This window comes from Stigmatopora argus, chromosome 1 (genome assembly GCF_051989625.1).
Source record: "Stigmatopora argus isolate UIUO_Sarg chromosome 1, RoL_Sarg_1.0, whole genome shotgun sequence".
NCBI classification, from domain to species: Eukaryota; Metazoa; Chordata; class Actinopteri; order Syngnathiformes; family Syngnathidae; genus Stigmatopora; species Stigmatopora argus.
This window is the reverse complement of record NC_135387.1, coordinates 27,634,231-27,651,500: the sequence shown is the minus strand read 5'-3', so window position 1 is coordinate 27,651,500 and position 17,270 is coordinate 27,634,231. Positions and strand designations below refer to the sequence as shown.

Below are 17,270 nucleotides of genomic sequence, written 5' to 3'. Positions count from 1 at the left end.
GCTGTAGTAGTAGTAGTAGTAGTAGTAGTAGTAGTAGTGGGATGGTGTTATGCATCCACTAAATGAAGCTGTAGTAATAGTAGTAGTAGTAGTAGTGATGGGGTGTTATACATCCACTAGATGAAGTTGTTGTAGTAGTAGTAGTGATGGGGTGTTATACATCCACTAGATGAAGTTGTTGTAGTAGTAGTAGTGATGGGGTGTTATACATCCACTAGATGAAGCTGTTGTAGTAGTATTAGTAGTAGTAGTGTGTGTGTGTGGGGGGGGGGGGGGGGGTTATACATCTACTAGACAAAGCTGTAGTCGTAGTAGTAGTGGGGGGTGTTATACATCCAGTAGATGAAGCTGCAGTAGTAGTAATGGGGATGTCATACATCCACAAGATTTAACTGTAGTAATAGTACTAGGAGAGTGTTAGAAATTAACTAGATTGAGCTGTAGTAGTAGTAGTCTTGCCCAAATATCGCGACTTCACTTATCACAAATTCACTTCTTAATGATTATTTTCTGCTATTATATTTTTTAAGTTAATAAAAACGTGAACATCCATGCTGAAACTCGTTCAGTGTTTTTGCTTATGCTAATCCAAAAATTGGCCAAAAAGTACAAATCACTTATCGCTTTGTGTATGATTAGCAAAGTCAGAAGCCACGAGCTACCACTGAGCTTTTCAAAGTAAGACAAGTATTCATACCCAGAAGAGCCATTATTTTACTTGAACCCACAGCTGGGGGATCTGCTCGCTGGGGAAAGCAGGAGCGAGCCAACGAAAGAGAGAACGATGCAGCATACGCCTCCACGCTGCCGCAGGTTGTAACCATGGTGATGGCAGACATTTATGATTCAAAGAGGCCTACTAGTTATGGTCATATAAAACTCACTCCCAGCTACCCACTTGGTGAATAAAAGTAGTGACGCCATGCTGTCGTATGTCAAAATATACTGTATTTTGCCAAATATAAGACACTACTTTTTTCTTTCTTTCTTTCAACATTGTGGTTTTAATAACCAAGCAGTTTTTTTTCATACGAGCAAATAAACAACGTGCTTGCTTGTTGAACGATAATCGTTTCCCTCGTTCATGATGCTTGGCGACCCGGAATGTCATTGCACAATTCGTGTATTTCGCTGAATATAAACAAACGGTGACTACACTTCCACTTGTGTCCACTAGTGAGCAGCAGTCAGCAGCCGTGCCCCTGACATCGCGTGCGGTCGATTGGTCGCCGGTCTTTTGGTCGCCGTCTTTTGGTCGTGGTCTTTTGGTCGCCCGGACCGCAACAACGGGCGACCAAAAGACCGGCGATCAAAAGACAAAACAAGGTAAAACAACACGGTCTACGCATCAATAAAAGCCAAAAAGTTTGTATGTACATGCGTCGTCCCTTTAAGAAGCTACGTCAGTCAGGGTCTTAACAAGTTCTCCAACAAAAAACTATAAAAGTACGGGAAATTTGGAGCTTTTCTTTAGCCTAATAATTACTAGGGCATTAAGTATGACGAAATAGTCATTCGCAGTTTGTATTTAGGGAATTTGAGCAACGATTTAAATGGTAATTATCAATAACCTTCCGGGCGACCAAAAGACCGGCGACCAAAAGATCGGCGACCAAAAGACCGGCGACCAATTGACCGTGTACCCCCTGACATGACGTAATCGATACGAATGGTATCCACATTTTCTTTTCTAAAGTCAGTTCTTCATTCTCCAACCTGTGTTTTGTTTTTCACGCGTACACTTAATAATTGATGAATTGATGAGGACTATTTTGGTCATTTTAAGATACTGCAGATGTCAGGGATGTTTTATTCCTGAACAGCAGTAGAAGCAAGGCTTTAAAATCTGTCATATCAGGGTGTGATGACGCATTCATCCCATATGCCGTCAGCGTTAATATGGCACACTGCAAAAATGTGTGGTTCTACTGTAAGACACTTGAGCGGGTGCAAGAAAATCACTTCCTAAACAGTAAAATGAAATCCCTGCATTAACAAAAGCGAGTGATGAAAATGGGTAGTTGTGGCCTGACCAATGACTGCAAAGGGTGTACTTAAGGAAGCACTCTGGTGCTGCCTGCTAATAGAATCACTGTTGGAGAGTCACTCTTGAATTAGTTTGGCAGGCCCGAGTGGAAAAGCCTAGCGGGATGTCGCCAGGCCCATATGTTGGAATGGGAGAATTTTGTGGATGGATGAAGGTTAAGATGTGTTAGCATCCGGCGCAGATTGGTTGTGTTCTCTTTGCAATGATCCACGGCATAGAAATCTTTTTAGGACGACTTATTTACGTGTGCAAATCTCATTTACTTGTATAATGACAATAAAAAATGTTGTTCAATTCAAAAAATCACCTATAAATTGTACTGTACTCCGTTTTCCGATAAAATGATTCATGTGACTTACGGCAAATTCCATTTTTTTTTTCCGAAGAGAGCTTATTGATGATATTTGGCAACAATTTAGTTCTGAGATTGAGGGTTTAATTCCAAATCCTCGCCTTTCCTATGTGGCGTTTTCTACGTGTTTGTGTGGGTTTTCTATGGGTACTCTGGTTTCTTACTACAACCCAAAACAACAATTTCAAGGACATTCCACTGGGCCAGAGAGTCCTGCTTGGATTTGACTTCACTAATAAAAAGTGATTATACAAAGGATTACAAAACGGATTAAGAGGTTTAGTGATATTTTACTGTAGTGTGTATTGATGGATAAATACAAATACTCAGAAACTTTTCCAGATTGTTGCCAAATAGTGATGAGGAGGAAAAGTTCATGTTTGGTTCTTCCGAGGTAAATTAAAAACGCTGTTAATGGTGTATTCCACAGTGGGCTTTGCACTAGCTGTGGCGTTCCATGTAATCTGTTGCAAGTCTGCAGGAAATCATCCTTGTAATCTCCCTTTTATCAGATGGACTGCAGCTGTAGGACACTCTTTGGAGATTAAGTCTAAAACCGCTGATTCAAGGGACACTTCATGTGACTCTGATATTAGGTTAGCCACGTTCAGGGAAGTGTTCCCTAAAATGTAATTTGGTGCAACAAATTAGGGAATTTCACTATTGCAGGGAGTTTAAATGATTCTTGTATGAAACAAAATGGTTCAACATATTGAGTGCATTTTTAAAATGAGGAATCCCACAATTATTTTGAGAATCAATATTTTGATCTTCTGTACTGTGCTGGAGCCTATTTCAAAATTACTTTCACTTATAAAAGCGCACTGGATTATAAAATGCAGTGATAGGAGGGGTGATGGGAGTGGCAGTAGTAGTAGTGTTGGTGGTGGTAGTAGTAGGTAGTAGTAGTAGAAGGTAGTAGTAGTAGTAGCAGGTAGTAGTAGTAGCAGGTAGTAGTAGTAGCAGGTAGTAGTAGTAGCAGGTAGTAGTAGTAGCAGGTAGTAGTAGTAGCAGGTAGTAGTAGTAGCAGGTAGTAGTAGCAGGTAGTAGTAGTAGCAGTGGTAGTAGGTAGTAGTAGTAGCAATGGTAGTAGTTAGTAGTAGTAATAGTAGCAGGGAGTAGTAGATTGTAGTAGTAATAGTAGTAGGTAGTAGTAAATAGTAGTAGTGATAGTAGGTAGTATTAATAGTAGCAGGGAGTAGTAGATAGTAGTAGTAATAGTAGTAGGTAGTAGTAAATAGTAGTAGTGATAGTAGGTAGTAGTAATAGTAGCAGAGAGTAGTAGATAGTAGTAGTAATAGTAGTAGGTAGTAGTAAATAGTAGTAGTGACAGTAGGTAGTAGTAATAGTAGCAGGGAGTAGTAGATAGTAGTAGTGATAGTAGGTAGTAGTATATACTAGTAGTGATAGTAGGTAGTAGTATATACTAGTAGTGATAGTAGGTAGTAGTAGACTAGTATTGATAGTAGGTAGTAGTATATACTAGTAGTGATAGTAGGTAGTAGTAGACAGTAGTATTGATAGTAGGTAGTCGTATTAGTAAGTAGTAGATAGTAGTTGTGAAAGTAGGCAGTAGTATTAGGTATTAATATTAGTAGTAGGTAGTAATAGTAGTAGCATTAGGTAGTAATAGTAGTAGCATTAGGTAGTAATATTAGCAGTAGTAGTAGCAGTATTAGGTAGTAATATTAGTAGTAGTAGTAGTATTAGGTAGTAATATTAGTAGTAGTAGTGGTATTAGGTAGTAATGTTAGTAGTAGTAGGTAGTGACAGTAGTAGTATTAAGTAGTAATATTAGTAGTAGTAGGTAGTAATAGTGGTATCAGTACTAAGTAGTAATAGTGCTATTAGTAGTAGTGGTGGTGGTAGTAGTACTAAGTAGTAATAGTACCATTAGTAGTAGTCGGTAGTAGTAGGTGATTTTAGTATACATTGGGTTGATGGTGCTGTGGTAGTAGTTGAAGTAGGAGGTTGTGCTAAACATTCAAGCTGTACTGGTAATTGTATCACACAATCTATATGAAGCTGTAGTAGTCACTGCCGGTTTTATAGAGTGTAAAATATGTGTATATATATGAACGGCATACAGTAGCTGTTGGGGTTATTCTGGGATATTCTTATATGTGCGTATTAATCATTATATGTATGTATGTTACGCAGTTGTTTTTGGTTTCCGACCTGATATACAATTGTTGTTGGAGTTGTTTTTTGACCTTAATGGTGTTATTCGGTTAGCTTATGCAATTGTTTGAATAAGATAACCTTAAGTGTTTTGATTATGTGCGACTAAATGGACAGAAGAGGATGCCTTTCTTCAGAATGCTACGGTGGCGAGGATGAGTCAGGACCGATTCTCACTTGCAAGTTATCGCTAGATTATGTCTCCGATGTCTCTCCTTTTATTAAAGTATATCTATTAATAAACCTATCAGTAGCATTCCAATTCACATGACAAGGATCATTAGCAAGTGAACCACTGACCTCGATATAATGGAGAAAGGATTATGGAAAATATGGAACAATACTATGGATTTACAGTACGGGGTGAGTGGAGGAGGAGAGTCATACAGTTAAAGAAAGCCAGTGGGTAGGCAGGCTGAAGTAAGATTGTGGACAGGAAGGAGAGCGAGAACATGCTGAAAAGCCATGAGTCATTCTACAGTAGGTTTGAGATTTCATCAAATAAACGAAAAATGTGTGTTTTAGGAATGAAAGGGAATTAGCGTTTGAACATTCAAAAATGCCCCTGGGAGTTTAATGCAAAATCAAGTATCACATATACTACAACCTGAAAAAGAGATGTTGCATTGCACACCTATGCTAGAATTGACTTATTTTGTCCTATTTTGCATTGTGTGTCCTGGTGAAGGTGGGGACTAGTGGTTTCGTGCAGTGGTGTTCAAACTACAGCCCGCGGGCCAGCTATGGCCCTCTGCCCAGTTTGTTACCGGCCCACAGCCAATGATAAAAATATGATTAAATAAAGCCCGCACAAGAAGCTTAACTAGATTTTGTTGAATATCTCAACTTTAATACTATCACTTATCTTTATATATATTGTGAATGGATTCGACTTTTAACTCTAGTGGTCAAAGAGTGCTGTTTCCTGACATGATGCAATGAAACCTGGTCACAAACAGCGATGTCCTTACAATGAGATGAGAAGGATTAGCTTTTACAAAGAGCAAAGAATAGCTTTAAGACAAGCAAACAAACACATAGATCAGGGGTGTCAGAATCGGGTTGGTTCGCGGGCCGCTTTAATGTCAACTTGATTTCACGTGGGCCGGACCATTTTAGATATATTTAGATTTTTTTTAAATAAATGGGTTAAAAGAACTGGATTAAAAGCCCTGAATATTCAGTTTTTTTATAGATTTAAAACAATGTTTATTTTAGCTTTTTTTTAAATATATTTTAAATTTTACAAAATGATTTTTGAACTAAAAACAGAAAAAAATGATTAAATTTTTTTAATTATTGATTTAAAAGGGGGAAAATCAGGAAATGTAATATACATCTATACTCTTCATTTTAACTTGATCCTAAAACAGAAAGTCAAAACCTTTGATATACAAATGACTGTTCCTATATACAAAAACAAGATTATGAAAATCCCCCAAAATGACAATATATTTCCTGCATTTGTCATTTTATTTTGAAATGGTCACGGTAGCGTTGTGTCCTGCTTGACAAACTCCCTACACTCCACTGGCTTCCCATTGGCTGTCTCTCTATAACTATTTTTTTTTTCGAGAGTGGTTATACATAAATTATTTTCTCTGATTTTTTTGTGTTTCTCATATCTTTCATACAAAATTCCTAAATTTTTAAGGGTTTAGTACAAGGGTGTCATCGATTTCATGTGGGCCGGACCATTTTAGATATAATATTTAGATATTTTTTTTATAAATGGATTAAAATATCTGAATTAAAAGCCCTGAATATTGAGTTTTTTATAGATCTAAAACAATGTTTATTTGAGCTTTTTTAAATATATTTTTAGATTTTACAAAATGATTTTTGAACTAAAAACAAAGAAAAAATGGATTAAAAAATTACAATTATGGATTTAAAAGGGGGAAAATCAGGAAATTTAATATACATCTATACTCTTCATTTTAATTTGATCCTAAAACAGAAAGTCGGCACTCATGATTTACTTTCCCGGGCCACACAAAATGATGCGGCGGGCCAGATTTGGCCCCCAGGCCGCCACTTTGACACATGTGCTTTAAGAGAAGCCAGAATCTCAAAATGCAGAGCTATTGCGGAGAAAGCGAAAGACGAATTAGCAAATAATAGAAGAATATTGTTGAGCGCGGAGGTGAAAGGCTGAAAAGTCTAAGAAAAATGCCCATCTGCGTATTTAAGAGTGGGAGCTGCCACAGCCATCAGGGCAGAAGCAGTAAGCAACAGAAGCCCGACTCACACTATAATCCTCACATTAAAACCTCTGCTGATTCACTAAAGCAGATTACCGCCATTTCCCACTTTCTCTTCCTATCCTGCTGCTCTGCTTCAACCTATTATTATTATTATCTTATTTATTTGTTTTGCTTCTATTGGCCAATTCAATCGTTTTCCTTTTGGATTGTTTGGATGATTTTTTTTGTTTTGATTTCCATGTAATGTCGAACCTTTTGAATGACCTTGTGTTGAATCGTGCTATCCAAATAAATTTGCCGTGCCTGTTATTACTCTTAATGGCACTGAAATATGATCATCCATTGGCAGCTCTCCCAGTTGAGTTGGATTTGGCAACGATCGCCTTCACTGGCAGACAAGGATTTCATATACTAAATTTTCAGCATAATCCATAGTGTTCTAGCCGTTAATAACGTTGTAATTCTCAATACCGATCTTGGTTTCGAGACTAGAATTAGAGCATCTTAATCCTAATCTTAGTCCTAATCTCTGAAAGGCCAGCAGGGTCAGAAGTAGTACCGTATTTTCTCGCATATTAGTTATCAAGCAAGGTTATACTTACAATGTAAGGTGAACTTCTTAGCGTATGTAGTAAAAAAAAAACGAAAAAAGTATTTTCTCGCATATAAGCCGCTTTCGCGTATAAACTGTACCCTTAAAAATTCCTTCAAATCGTTGAATTTTACAATTTCTCTCGTATAAGACAATGTTCACATTTTTTAATAGGAGTACATATGTGTTACTTTGAAGGGAAAATCTCAAGAAAAATCATCACACGTGGTATTTTTTAAATACTGTATGAATCGAAAGGATCCTATCCATATCTAGAAACAAATGCAAATTCTAATATTAATACTAGAGTACTATATAATTCCAGTATTAATAATATAATTAGCATTAGTACTAATACTAGAAAAGCATCAGTACTAGAAATTTCAAAACACATTTTGAAAATCCTCACACAAGCCGTACCCTTGAAATTGCCTTAAAATCGTTGAATTTAACAATTTCTCTCATATAAGACGCCCCTTGATTCACAATTTTCACCTCCATATTCATGGTTTTAATAGGGAGTACAAATGTGTTACTTTGAAGGGAAAATATTAAGAAAAATCATCGCACATGGTATTTTTTAGATACTGTATGAATCGAAAGGATCGTCTGCTGCATTGCACATTCCTAAAGGTTGCCCGCATGTAAACAAACTAAAAAAAGGAAGTCATGTGAGCAGTACAACCAGGAAGTGTGTCCGTAGCTGTCTCATTTGTCATCTCTAGGTAAAATGGCGGCGCCCTCAGCGAGCAATGGCAGGCACAAGTGAGTTTTTTTTACATTTCATGAAAGATCCTTTTTTCTTTCTTGAATTTCATTCATAGACGTCAAAATAAATTTTGCTAAGCGTTTTATCGGTTTATCTTTTCTCTATTTAGAAATAAATGACCGTATCGACCACATGGTTTTGCGTTATGGCATTTCGTGCACGTCAAGTCTAATTTGTGCGCATAAAAGCCGAACCCTCGATCCAGTCATCATTTTTTTTGCCACATCTTCGGCATATATGTGAGAAAATATGGTAATATCTCCCCGCCTTTTTTCCATCTTGCCTTGATTTTGACATAATCTTGGCGTTGATTATGGTCTTGAATACACTAAGTTAGACTGTTAAAATGCAAACCAAAAGAGTGGGTGGATTAGAAAAACAAACACCCACGTACTGTGTTCATCTCATACTTTCTCCAAAGGTTGATCTCCTGACATCCACTACTCAATTTTTTTTCTTGGTGTGCTGATTAGTATTACTGGCTGTAATGTTGTACACAAGTCTTTTCCTTTACACTTTGCAGAAAGCTAATATTAATGGACTTGAGACGCAATAAGGGATTGGATTCCATGAAATCCTCCGTACCTTGACAGGAATTTGAGGTGAGCAGTGAAGCTGGACTGAGCCTGGAGAAAACCTGTCCTTGGTAGGATCTCCATGTGTTTCCGCATCTCTGGCCACAGGTCAAAGGTCAGCTTCAGGGCTGTGCTAGTGCTACCATGGAAAACACAAGCACGGTTCATGTTAAAACCAACACCTGAAAGACAATGTATTCCATATGTATTGAAAAGTTAAGTTAAAAAGAAATGGAACTCTGGATTAAACATTTTTTTCTGTCAACGGTAGCCAATACATTAATAACAGATTGCACTAAACTAGTCAAGATATTTTCATTCGGTCGCAGTCGTCCCTATTTGTAATTTTTTAAAATACATTCACAGAGGACAAGATTCAGAAATATAGGCCCAGGGACAATATTTTTGAAATGGTCAAAAAGTCCCTAATTGAAGGATCGTAATCAATTTTAATATCAATAAAAAACAATGTTAAATACCAATTTTAAAAAAACATAAGTATATTATGAAAATGTTGTACAATAATACGCAATCAATTTTATTATTAATAAAAACAATGTTAAATACCAATTTTAAAAAAACATAAGTATATTATGAAAATGTTGTACAATAATACGCAATCAATTTTATTATTAATAAAAACAATGTCAAATACCAATAAAAAAAGCCATAAGTAAATTATGAAATTAAATACATTTCAAAAGATGAAAAATACACAAATAAAATAAATAATAATAAATAAACAAATTAAAACATGATATAATGAATTGAAAAAAAGAAAAAGAAAACCATTAATAAATTCAAATAGTGCCCCATGTGTATTTTGCTGTGGGAATTTTACATCACATAAACACATACATAACGCACCATTTTTTCCCTTTCTTTTTCTTTTATGAATCTTATTTACCTGACATAGCTGACGTCTATGGTGGGAGTACACTGCAATAAGAAATACCTTTTGCAGCATTGCAGATGCTAGACCACCCCACTAAGCAACTTTCAGGGGAATTGACCTTTAGTTTTGGCTAAACTGATACTCGATGACATCACACACTGATTAAGTTGGATAGCAGACTTATTTTCTTTTACAAGAAAAAAAATACATTCAAGTGACTTTCTCAGCTGCCTTAATAAATCTTCAAACAAAAAATGATATCACAACCAGATTGAGCTCCAGATTTATCCCGTCTGCTAGCATGCTAAGCATAGAGTTTCTATTCTGTTGTCGCTTGTTGTTATGGGTGTTAATGGTAAAAGATAACGACATTTGATTGCCAAATTTGTTTTCTATATGTAAATTACATGAATGAACAGAAAATGATATCACAACTAGATTGAGCTCCAGATTTATCCCGTCTGCTAGCATGCTAACAATAGAGTTTCTATTCTGTTGTTGCTTGTTGTTTTGGGTGGAAATGGTAAAAGATAACAATATTTAATTGCCAAATTTGTTTTCTACATGTAAATTACATTAATGCAGTCCTTTTTAAAAATATTTAAGAGGATCACCATTTTACAGAAGCATTTTGACAGAGAGCTGGCAGAAAATACGCTTTGGGGATATTAACAAACAATTCTATGTGGTGCCTACTTATCATCTCAGACAACATGACAGCAAACTGAGACAACAACAGACAGCTGTGTCCAACCCCCTGAAATTCTGTCAAGACATTTGAGTTTTTTTGCCCAAACTGCCAGAATGGAGTGACATTTGATGGTTTTCTTTCAATGTCTTTGCCGTGTTGTCACATGTCAAACCAGATGGCAGTCGTCAATACTCTGTACACACGGGCTATCTCCCGCATACAATGCGTCATTGTAAATGTAATGGCAATGGGGCACACACTTAACCTTGTCACTTTACCTTCCTACTCTGTGTGTCACGCATCTAAAATATAATCTATAGCACATGTGTCAAAGTGGCGGCCCGGGGGCCAAATCTGGCCCGCCGCATCATTTTGTGTGGCCCGGGAAAGTAAATCATGAGTGCCGAGTTTCTGTTTTAGGATCAAATTAAAATGAAAAGTATAGATGTATATTACATTTCCTGATTTTCCCTCTTTTAAATCAAGAATTGTAATTTTGGAATCCATTTTTTCTATGTTTTTAGTTCAAAAATCTTTTTTTTAAAATCTAAAAATATATTAAAACAAGCTTAAATAAACATTGTTTTAGATCTATAAAAAAACTCAATATTCAGGGATTTTAATCCAGTTCTTTTAATCCATTTATAAAAAAAATCTAAATATTATATCTAAAATTGTCCGGCCCACATGAAATCGATGACACCCTTGTACTAAACCCTTAAAAATTTAGGAATTTTGTATGAAAGATATCAGAAACACAAAAAATGAGAGAAAATAATTTGTGTATAACCACTCTCTCTCGAAAAAAAAAAGTTGTTGTGGAGAGACAGCCAATGGAAAGCCAGAGGAGTGTAGGGAGTTTGTCAAGCAGGACACAACGCTACCATGACCATTTCAAAATAAAATGACAAATGCTTCAAATGTATTGTCATTTTGGGGGATTTCATAACTTGGATCGTGTTTTCGTATATAGGAACAGTCATTTGTATATCAAAGGTTTTGTAACCTGAAAATTTGTAAGTAGAAGAATTCATAAGTAGAGGTACCACTGTACAAATATTTTTGGGACCCACGTGTATATTTACATCGACCTCTCTACTGACAATGTTGTCAAATCATCTTTCTGATTTGAAGTGTTAATTAACCCTCGGTCTGACACCCTTGATCTATAGGATCAATGTTCCCTCTAATTTTTCATGTCTGCGCATACAGACAAACTTCCTGAGCACTCTGAGGACCAATGTGAGCAACATAATAATTGCTCGCTATGGTCATTTCAAATTGTGTACGCTGTATAACAACTTTTGTACGTTTTTTGTCAAACCGATCTCGTACCTATTTCGGCCCTAATTCGGATGGTCTCGGTCACTGGTAGCAGACAAAAACGTCATTGTCAACTGCTAAGATTGTCCTGCTTTAAGCATGATATGCGCACGCGGATTCCCCTTTCACCCGTCCGCCTTTTCACTATATATATAGCGTGTCAGCAAGCAATGTACCCAGACAGTCAAGCTGTCAGCGTCATACAGCGACATCTATAGAATCTTTAATTTAGTGCACCGACTAATTGGACATTACGTCCAATTTGGGGCAAGTTTTAGACTTTTAAGTGCGCCCTATGAGTACATATGTGCCAAGTTGCATTTGCACGGTTTATTCTCGCCTAATATGGGGAATTGCAATCATTAATAAGGGGAACAATTGGCCGAGGTTGACAGGTATGAGCTTTTTCTATTTTCTCGCGGACCGGGTAAGGGGGGGGGGGGGCTGACAACTTAAGACAAAATTGTGTGGGGGTGGGGTCGGTGCATGAACGACAACCACAACGGCAAAAAAAATAAAAAAAGTATCAAGCATAATAGCAATTATTTATTATTATTATTATAACAACTTTTTCTCATTTCAAGTAGGAGGGCGAGATTGAAAACGTTAGTATTTATTGCTCTGACCTCACCTGCATCTGACCGCACTTTATTCCAAACCAAGTACTGTCAAAAGTTGACATTCCTATGCATTTTTTAAAGGTTTTAAAGTCATATTTACATATCTTTTTGGCCGGCAAAGTACGGGATCGGATGACACTACACTTTTACGTGCGCCATAGATTGGATTATTTATTGAATGTATTTATTTCTACGAGCCTAGCACTAACCGAGACACTAGCAGGATACGAGTTTTTTTGGTGGTTGGGGAACGCTGTTCTAGGGTAATACATTTTTCGTGATAAACATTCTTTGAATTAGTGAGTTAAGAGTGGTTAATGTTGGAACTAAAATGGAACAGGCTGGCAGGTGTAACAACAGATGGTTATGCAAATCCATTGGGGAAAAGTTGGACTTTAGAGAATGCGGGATAAAGTGAAGCTCACACTGAGCAGATATCGACTGTATTGGATACTGTATACACTTTGGTATAAAATCGAGTTTAACTGTGGCAGTCACAAATTGGGACGTACCTGCTTTGGAGTGTGACCTCCTCTTGATAAAGGCGGTCAAACATGCAGATCTTCATGTCAATATTAGGCTCGACTACCCACACTGGGAGGCCCACTCCCTCACCCTTCACCAGGATGGTTATCTGTTGGGGCAAGGGTTTGGTTATTTCCGACTTCCAAATGAACCATTAACCAATCAAGGGATTATCGGTCTTACCGGGTAGCTGGTTGGATCCGAAAACTTGATGTAGACGTCCAACTTGACTTCTCCAGGTACAGTCGGAGAAAATATTATTTCCAGTTTCACACTTTCAAATGGCCCAATATCCCCTTCTCTTACCTGATATAACAAAAAAGTTGACAGGTATGCATTTAATATACGTACCCGGAATTTTCTCTACCCTATGTCCCTCTGTTTTCTTAGTACACGGTCGATTGTTCGCCGGTCTTTTGGTCGCCGATCTTTTGGTTGCTGGTCTTTTGGTCGCCCGGAAGGTAAGTGATAATTACCATTTAAATCGTTGCTCAAATTCCCTAAATACAAACTGCGAATTACTATTTAGTCGTAATTAATGCCCTAGTAATTATTAGGCTAAAGAAAAGCTCCAAATTTCCCTGACGTTTATTGTTTTTTGTTGGAGAACTTGTTAAGAGCCTGACTGACGTACCTTCTTAAAGGGACAACGCATGTACATACAAACTCTTCTACACTCACACGTCGGCTCAGTGAAACTGCTCATGGCCATTGTTGGCTTTTATTGATGCGTAGACCGTGTTGTTTTACCTTGTTTTGTCGCCGGTCTTTTGGTCGCCGGTCTTTTGGTCGCCCATTGTCGCGGTCAGGGCGACCAAAAGACCGCGACCAAAAGACCAGCGACCAAAAGACGGCGACCAATCGACCGCACACGGTTTTCTTTGCATTCATGACTCACTGAATCACATGCAGTCTTTTTTTCCAGTAATAGTGATTTTTTTGTCACACATGTTGAGTCAAGTGCTTTTTTTTAGTTACAGTTAATTAATAAACTTGGCTAGATTGGATTCATTAAGGTCACAAGTAAGCTGGAGCCCATCACACAGACTTTGGGGATCGGCAGAGGCAGTATCCACTAAGGATAATGCAACGGCCAATTAAAACATGAAAAAATCCAAGTGAGAAAATCATTTCAAGTCATCCTGTGCCAATGCTCTATGTGATATTCTTACAATACTTACGTTTCCTATACGTATGTCACAGGAGTCAGATAGGCCATCTTGGATCTGGGAATGGATACTGGAAGAGACAGAAGTAGCTCTCGGATCTGAAGTCGAAATCTGTGTTTCTGCCAACCCAAAAAGCAATGTTAATCATTTCATTTTAAGAAATAAAATGAGCCTGCTCAAATAGAACATCAAACTTTTACAGCATCGTTTTTTCATTATTGCTGTATTAATGTGGGTTGATTTGGAGGTAAAATAACTCAAGTCAAGTACGACTATAAGGCGCGCTTAAAAGTCTTAAATTTTCTCAAAAATAGACAGGGCGCCTTATAATCCAGTGTGCTTTATATATGGCAAAAAAAATAAAATGTGTTATTCATTGAGGGTGCGCCTTATAATGCAGTGCGCCTTATAGTCGTGAAATTACGGTAACTAAACAGGTAGTCATTGCCCATCATTTTACTCATTGGCTGCTAAAGATGACGATAGAACTTCATTCCAATACGAATGGGAAAGACTGGGAGTTAAGTGATCATGTTTCTGCGCTATTGAAGGGGATGGATGTCAAATCCATGTCGAGTGCCTCTTCAAACATGACTTATGATCACAAAAATTTACTCTTTCGTCTTCAATTTACCTCGCTGGCACTGTCGGGGTACAGCAGATCTATCCAAAGGATGATCCATACTGGTGGGAATGGCTGCAGAGCTCTGGTTCTGATCAGCACAAGTTGTGTCCTGCCATCCATCACAACGACAAGTTCATTCATTTTACATTGTTTGTTTTGAGTTTTAAAAAAATGTACAATTCCCAACTTATTTGAAGACAATTTTTGCTTCACCGTGGGCATTAATGACCCAGATTTACGGTCCGGTCTGCCTGACCTGCTGTGTGTCGGCCGAGCAATGGGCTGGAATCTGGACCTGGTGAATTTCTGGAACGGGCTTTGTAGTGTCCAAGCTGAAGAGCGTTGCAAGTGCACCCTTGTTGGTCAAGGTGATAGTCCGTAAAATGGTTTGTCCCACAACATGCGAACCAAAGTCAATAAACTGGTTGTCCACCTCCAACTGCAGATAACGTAAATGAGCAACATTAGTGAAAAGAATCGCCTTAGCAGAGTGCATATCGTATTTTTTGAACTATAATTAACACCCGAGTATAAGTCACACCAGCCAAAAAATGCACTATGAAAAGAGAAAAAAAAAACATATGTCGCACTGGAGTATAAGTCGCATTTTTAGGGAATTTTAAAATACAATCTTGAATGATATTTAAAATAATAAAAAATAAAAAGAAGAATAAATGCAACAACAGGCTGAATATATTTGTTTACAATGAAAACAAGATCATTAAATTTTTTTGGTAAGCTCTTTTCAGTTTGATTCATAAGTTACAATTGATTCAGAAGGTTTGCCGCAACGACCTTTGAGGGGATTATCCAAAAGACCACCCAACACTAATGGTGAAGAGCCCTCTCACGGTTCAGTGTAAAAATAATATGTGAAATGGTATACTATTGTGTCAACAATTTCACTCATAAGTCTCACTGGAGTATAAGGCGCACCCCTGGCAAAACTCTACAAAGAAACTGCGACTTATAGTCCAGAAATACGGCACCCGGACAGTCAAAGACAAGTTTCTTACGTCGCATCTCTTTATGGTGCATTTGACAGCCACAGAAAAGCGACCAGCTGCTGAAGCAAAGTCAACCTCTCCTTCCAGGTCCTCATTGATCTGTGGATGGGAATCAAAAGAGTATTGAAATAATAAAAATAATAAATAAATAAATTTAAAACAAGAAAAAAATATGAAACCGTGTTACTAACCGAAGGGTGGAACGTAATGTGCATCTCACAGGACATCCCAGTCGACAGAGGACCAGGAGGTTGAAAACTGGAGAAAAATAAGTTCATAAACAAAGAGCTGAATAATATTTTACTCATTGCGTGCCATTGAGGGTGTCAGAGGTCAAATCTTTTTGAATTGGGGGAGCTAGGTAAACCGAAACAATGATTTTAGTGGATTGAATTAATGTTATAACTAAAATGAGTAGCAATTGCGCTGCAGTTAAAAAACAACTAACATTTCATACAAAAAGAAAAGTGCTCGATTAAATAAGTCCTTTGTTTAAATTTGTATTTTGGGTGAAAAATATTGTATTTTCCGGCATTATAGGCCTTGATCCAAACTTGAACTGACAGTTTCATCAGAATTTGTCCTTCTCATTCTCCTATTCGGTAATTCTCATCCTGTGAGTATCATTCTTCCGTTCTAGTTTGAAGAGATGATACGAAGAGGCATGCCAAGTAAAATAGAACAGTTCACTGGGGATTAAACGCTGAATGAGACAAAGTTAGAAAAAGCCTATGACAGCACTATATAAAGCACTACAAATGAGGCCATACAGGAGCGTAGTAACTCTGCGAAAGCTGACGCTATTGTTTTCATGTCTTCCAGATGTTTCAAGAACCTGCAAAAATAGTGTTTTATAGCAATATATTATCATGATTATGTGCAATGTAATTAGATACATTTGGACCAAATAACAAGAAGAAAAATAGGATTAACTAAAAGCTAACAAAATATGACTTAATAGGTTGTGGAGTTGAAGTTTTGAATCCCTCGATGCCAACGTCAGAGAGGAGTGGGGTAAAATGACCGTATTTGCTGGACTATAAGTCGTACTTTTTTTCATTGTTTGGCTGGGCCTGTGACTGATACTCAAGTGTGACCAGTGCGTTTTTTTTCTTTGACAAACACAGCCTGCTATGTTGTCTTTTTAGGTTATACTTACAATGTAAGGTGAATTTCTTAGCGTATGTCGTAAAAAAAGAGTATTTTCTCGCATATAAGCCGCACTCGCGTATAAGCCGCACCCTTAAAATGGCCTTAAAATCGTTGAATTTTATAATTTCTCTCGTATAAGACTGATTCACAATTTTCACCTGCAAATTCATGTTTTAATAGGGAGTACAAATGTGTAACTCTGAAGGGAAAATCTTGAGAAAAATCATTGCACATGTTATTTCTGAGCTACTGCTTGCAGAGGAACTGTTGAAGCTCGGGAAAAGCTGTGCAATGTGGAAAAAAGAAATCAAATCTAAGTTTGGGACTGTGGATGACCCTGGTGAAAATGCATTACTGCTGCAACCCTGAAAAGATGAGAGTGAAGTAGACTTGACTCAGAGCAGTTGATGGGTTTTAAACGTCGTGATGTGCCTGCATGTGGGAGGAAAGGCTTGCTTCTCAAGTTAGTTCACTGTGTTGTTCAACTGACAAGTACTTGTGACAAATTGTGAGACATAAGCAGACGTTTCTGAGGGTTAA

At 37.4% G+C, this 17,270-nt stretch overlaps 1 protein-coding gene across 12 annotated transcripts in view; it reads right to left on the bottom strand.

The window, feature by feature from the left end:
- Positions 1–17,270, bottom strand: part of cfap74 (cilia and flagella associated protein 74) — a 184,420-nt gene that overhangs the window by 48,818 nt on the left and 118,332 nt on the right. For all 12 annotated transcript variants that reach the window (XM_077614077.1, XM_077614163.1, XM_077614095.1 and 9 more), the window contains 8 exons: positions 15,770–15,836; positions 15,588–15,677; positions 14,828–15,010; positions 14,581–14,680; positions 13,959–14,065; positions 12,961–13,083; positions 12,765–12,886; positions 8,734–8,862 (listed from right to left, as the gene is read on the bottom strand). In XM_077614077.1, coding sequence (XP_077470203.1) covers positions 8,734–8,862; positions 12,765–12,886; positions 12,961–13,083; positions 13,959–14,065; positions 14,581–14,680; positions 14,828–15,010; positions 15,588–15,677; positions 15,770–15,836 — 921 coding nt within the window. The remainder of the gene's footprint in view (positions 1–8,733; positions 8,863–12,764; positions 12,887–12,960; positions 13,084–13,958; positions 14,066–14,580; positions 14,681–14,827; positions 15,011–15,587; positions 15,678–15,769; positions 15,837–17,270) is intronic.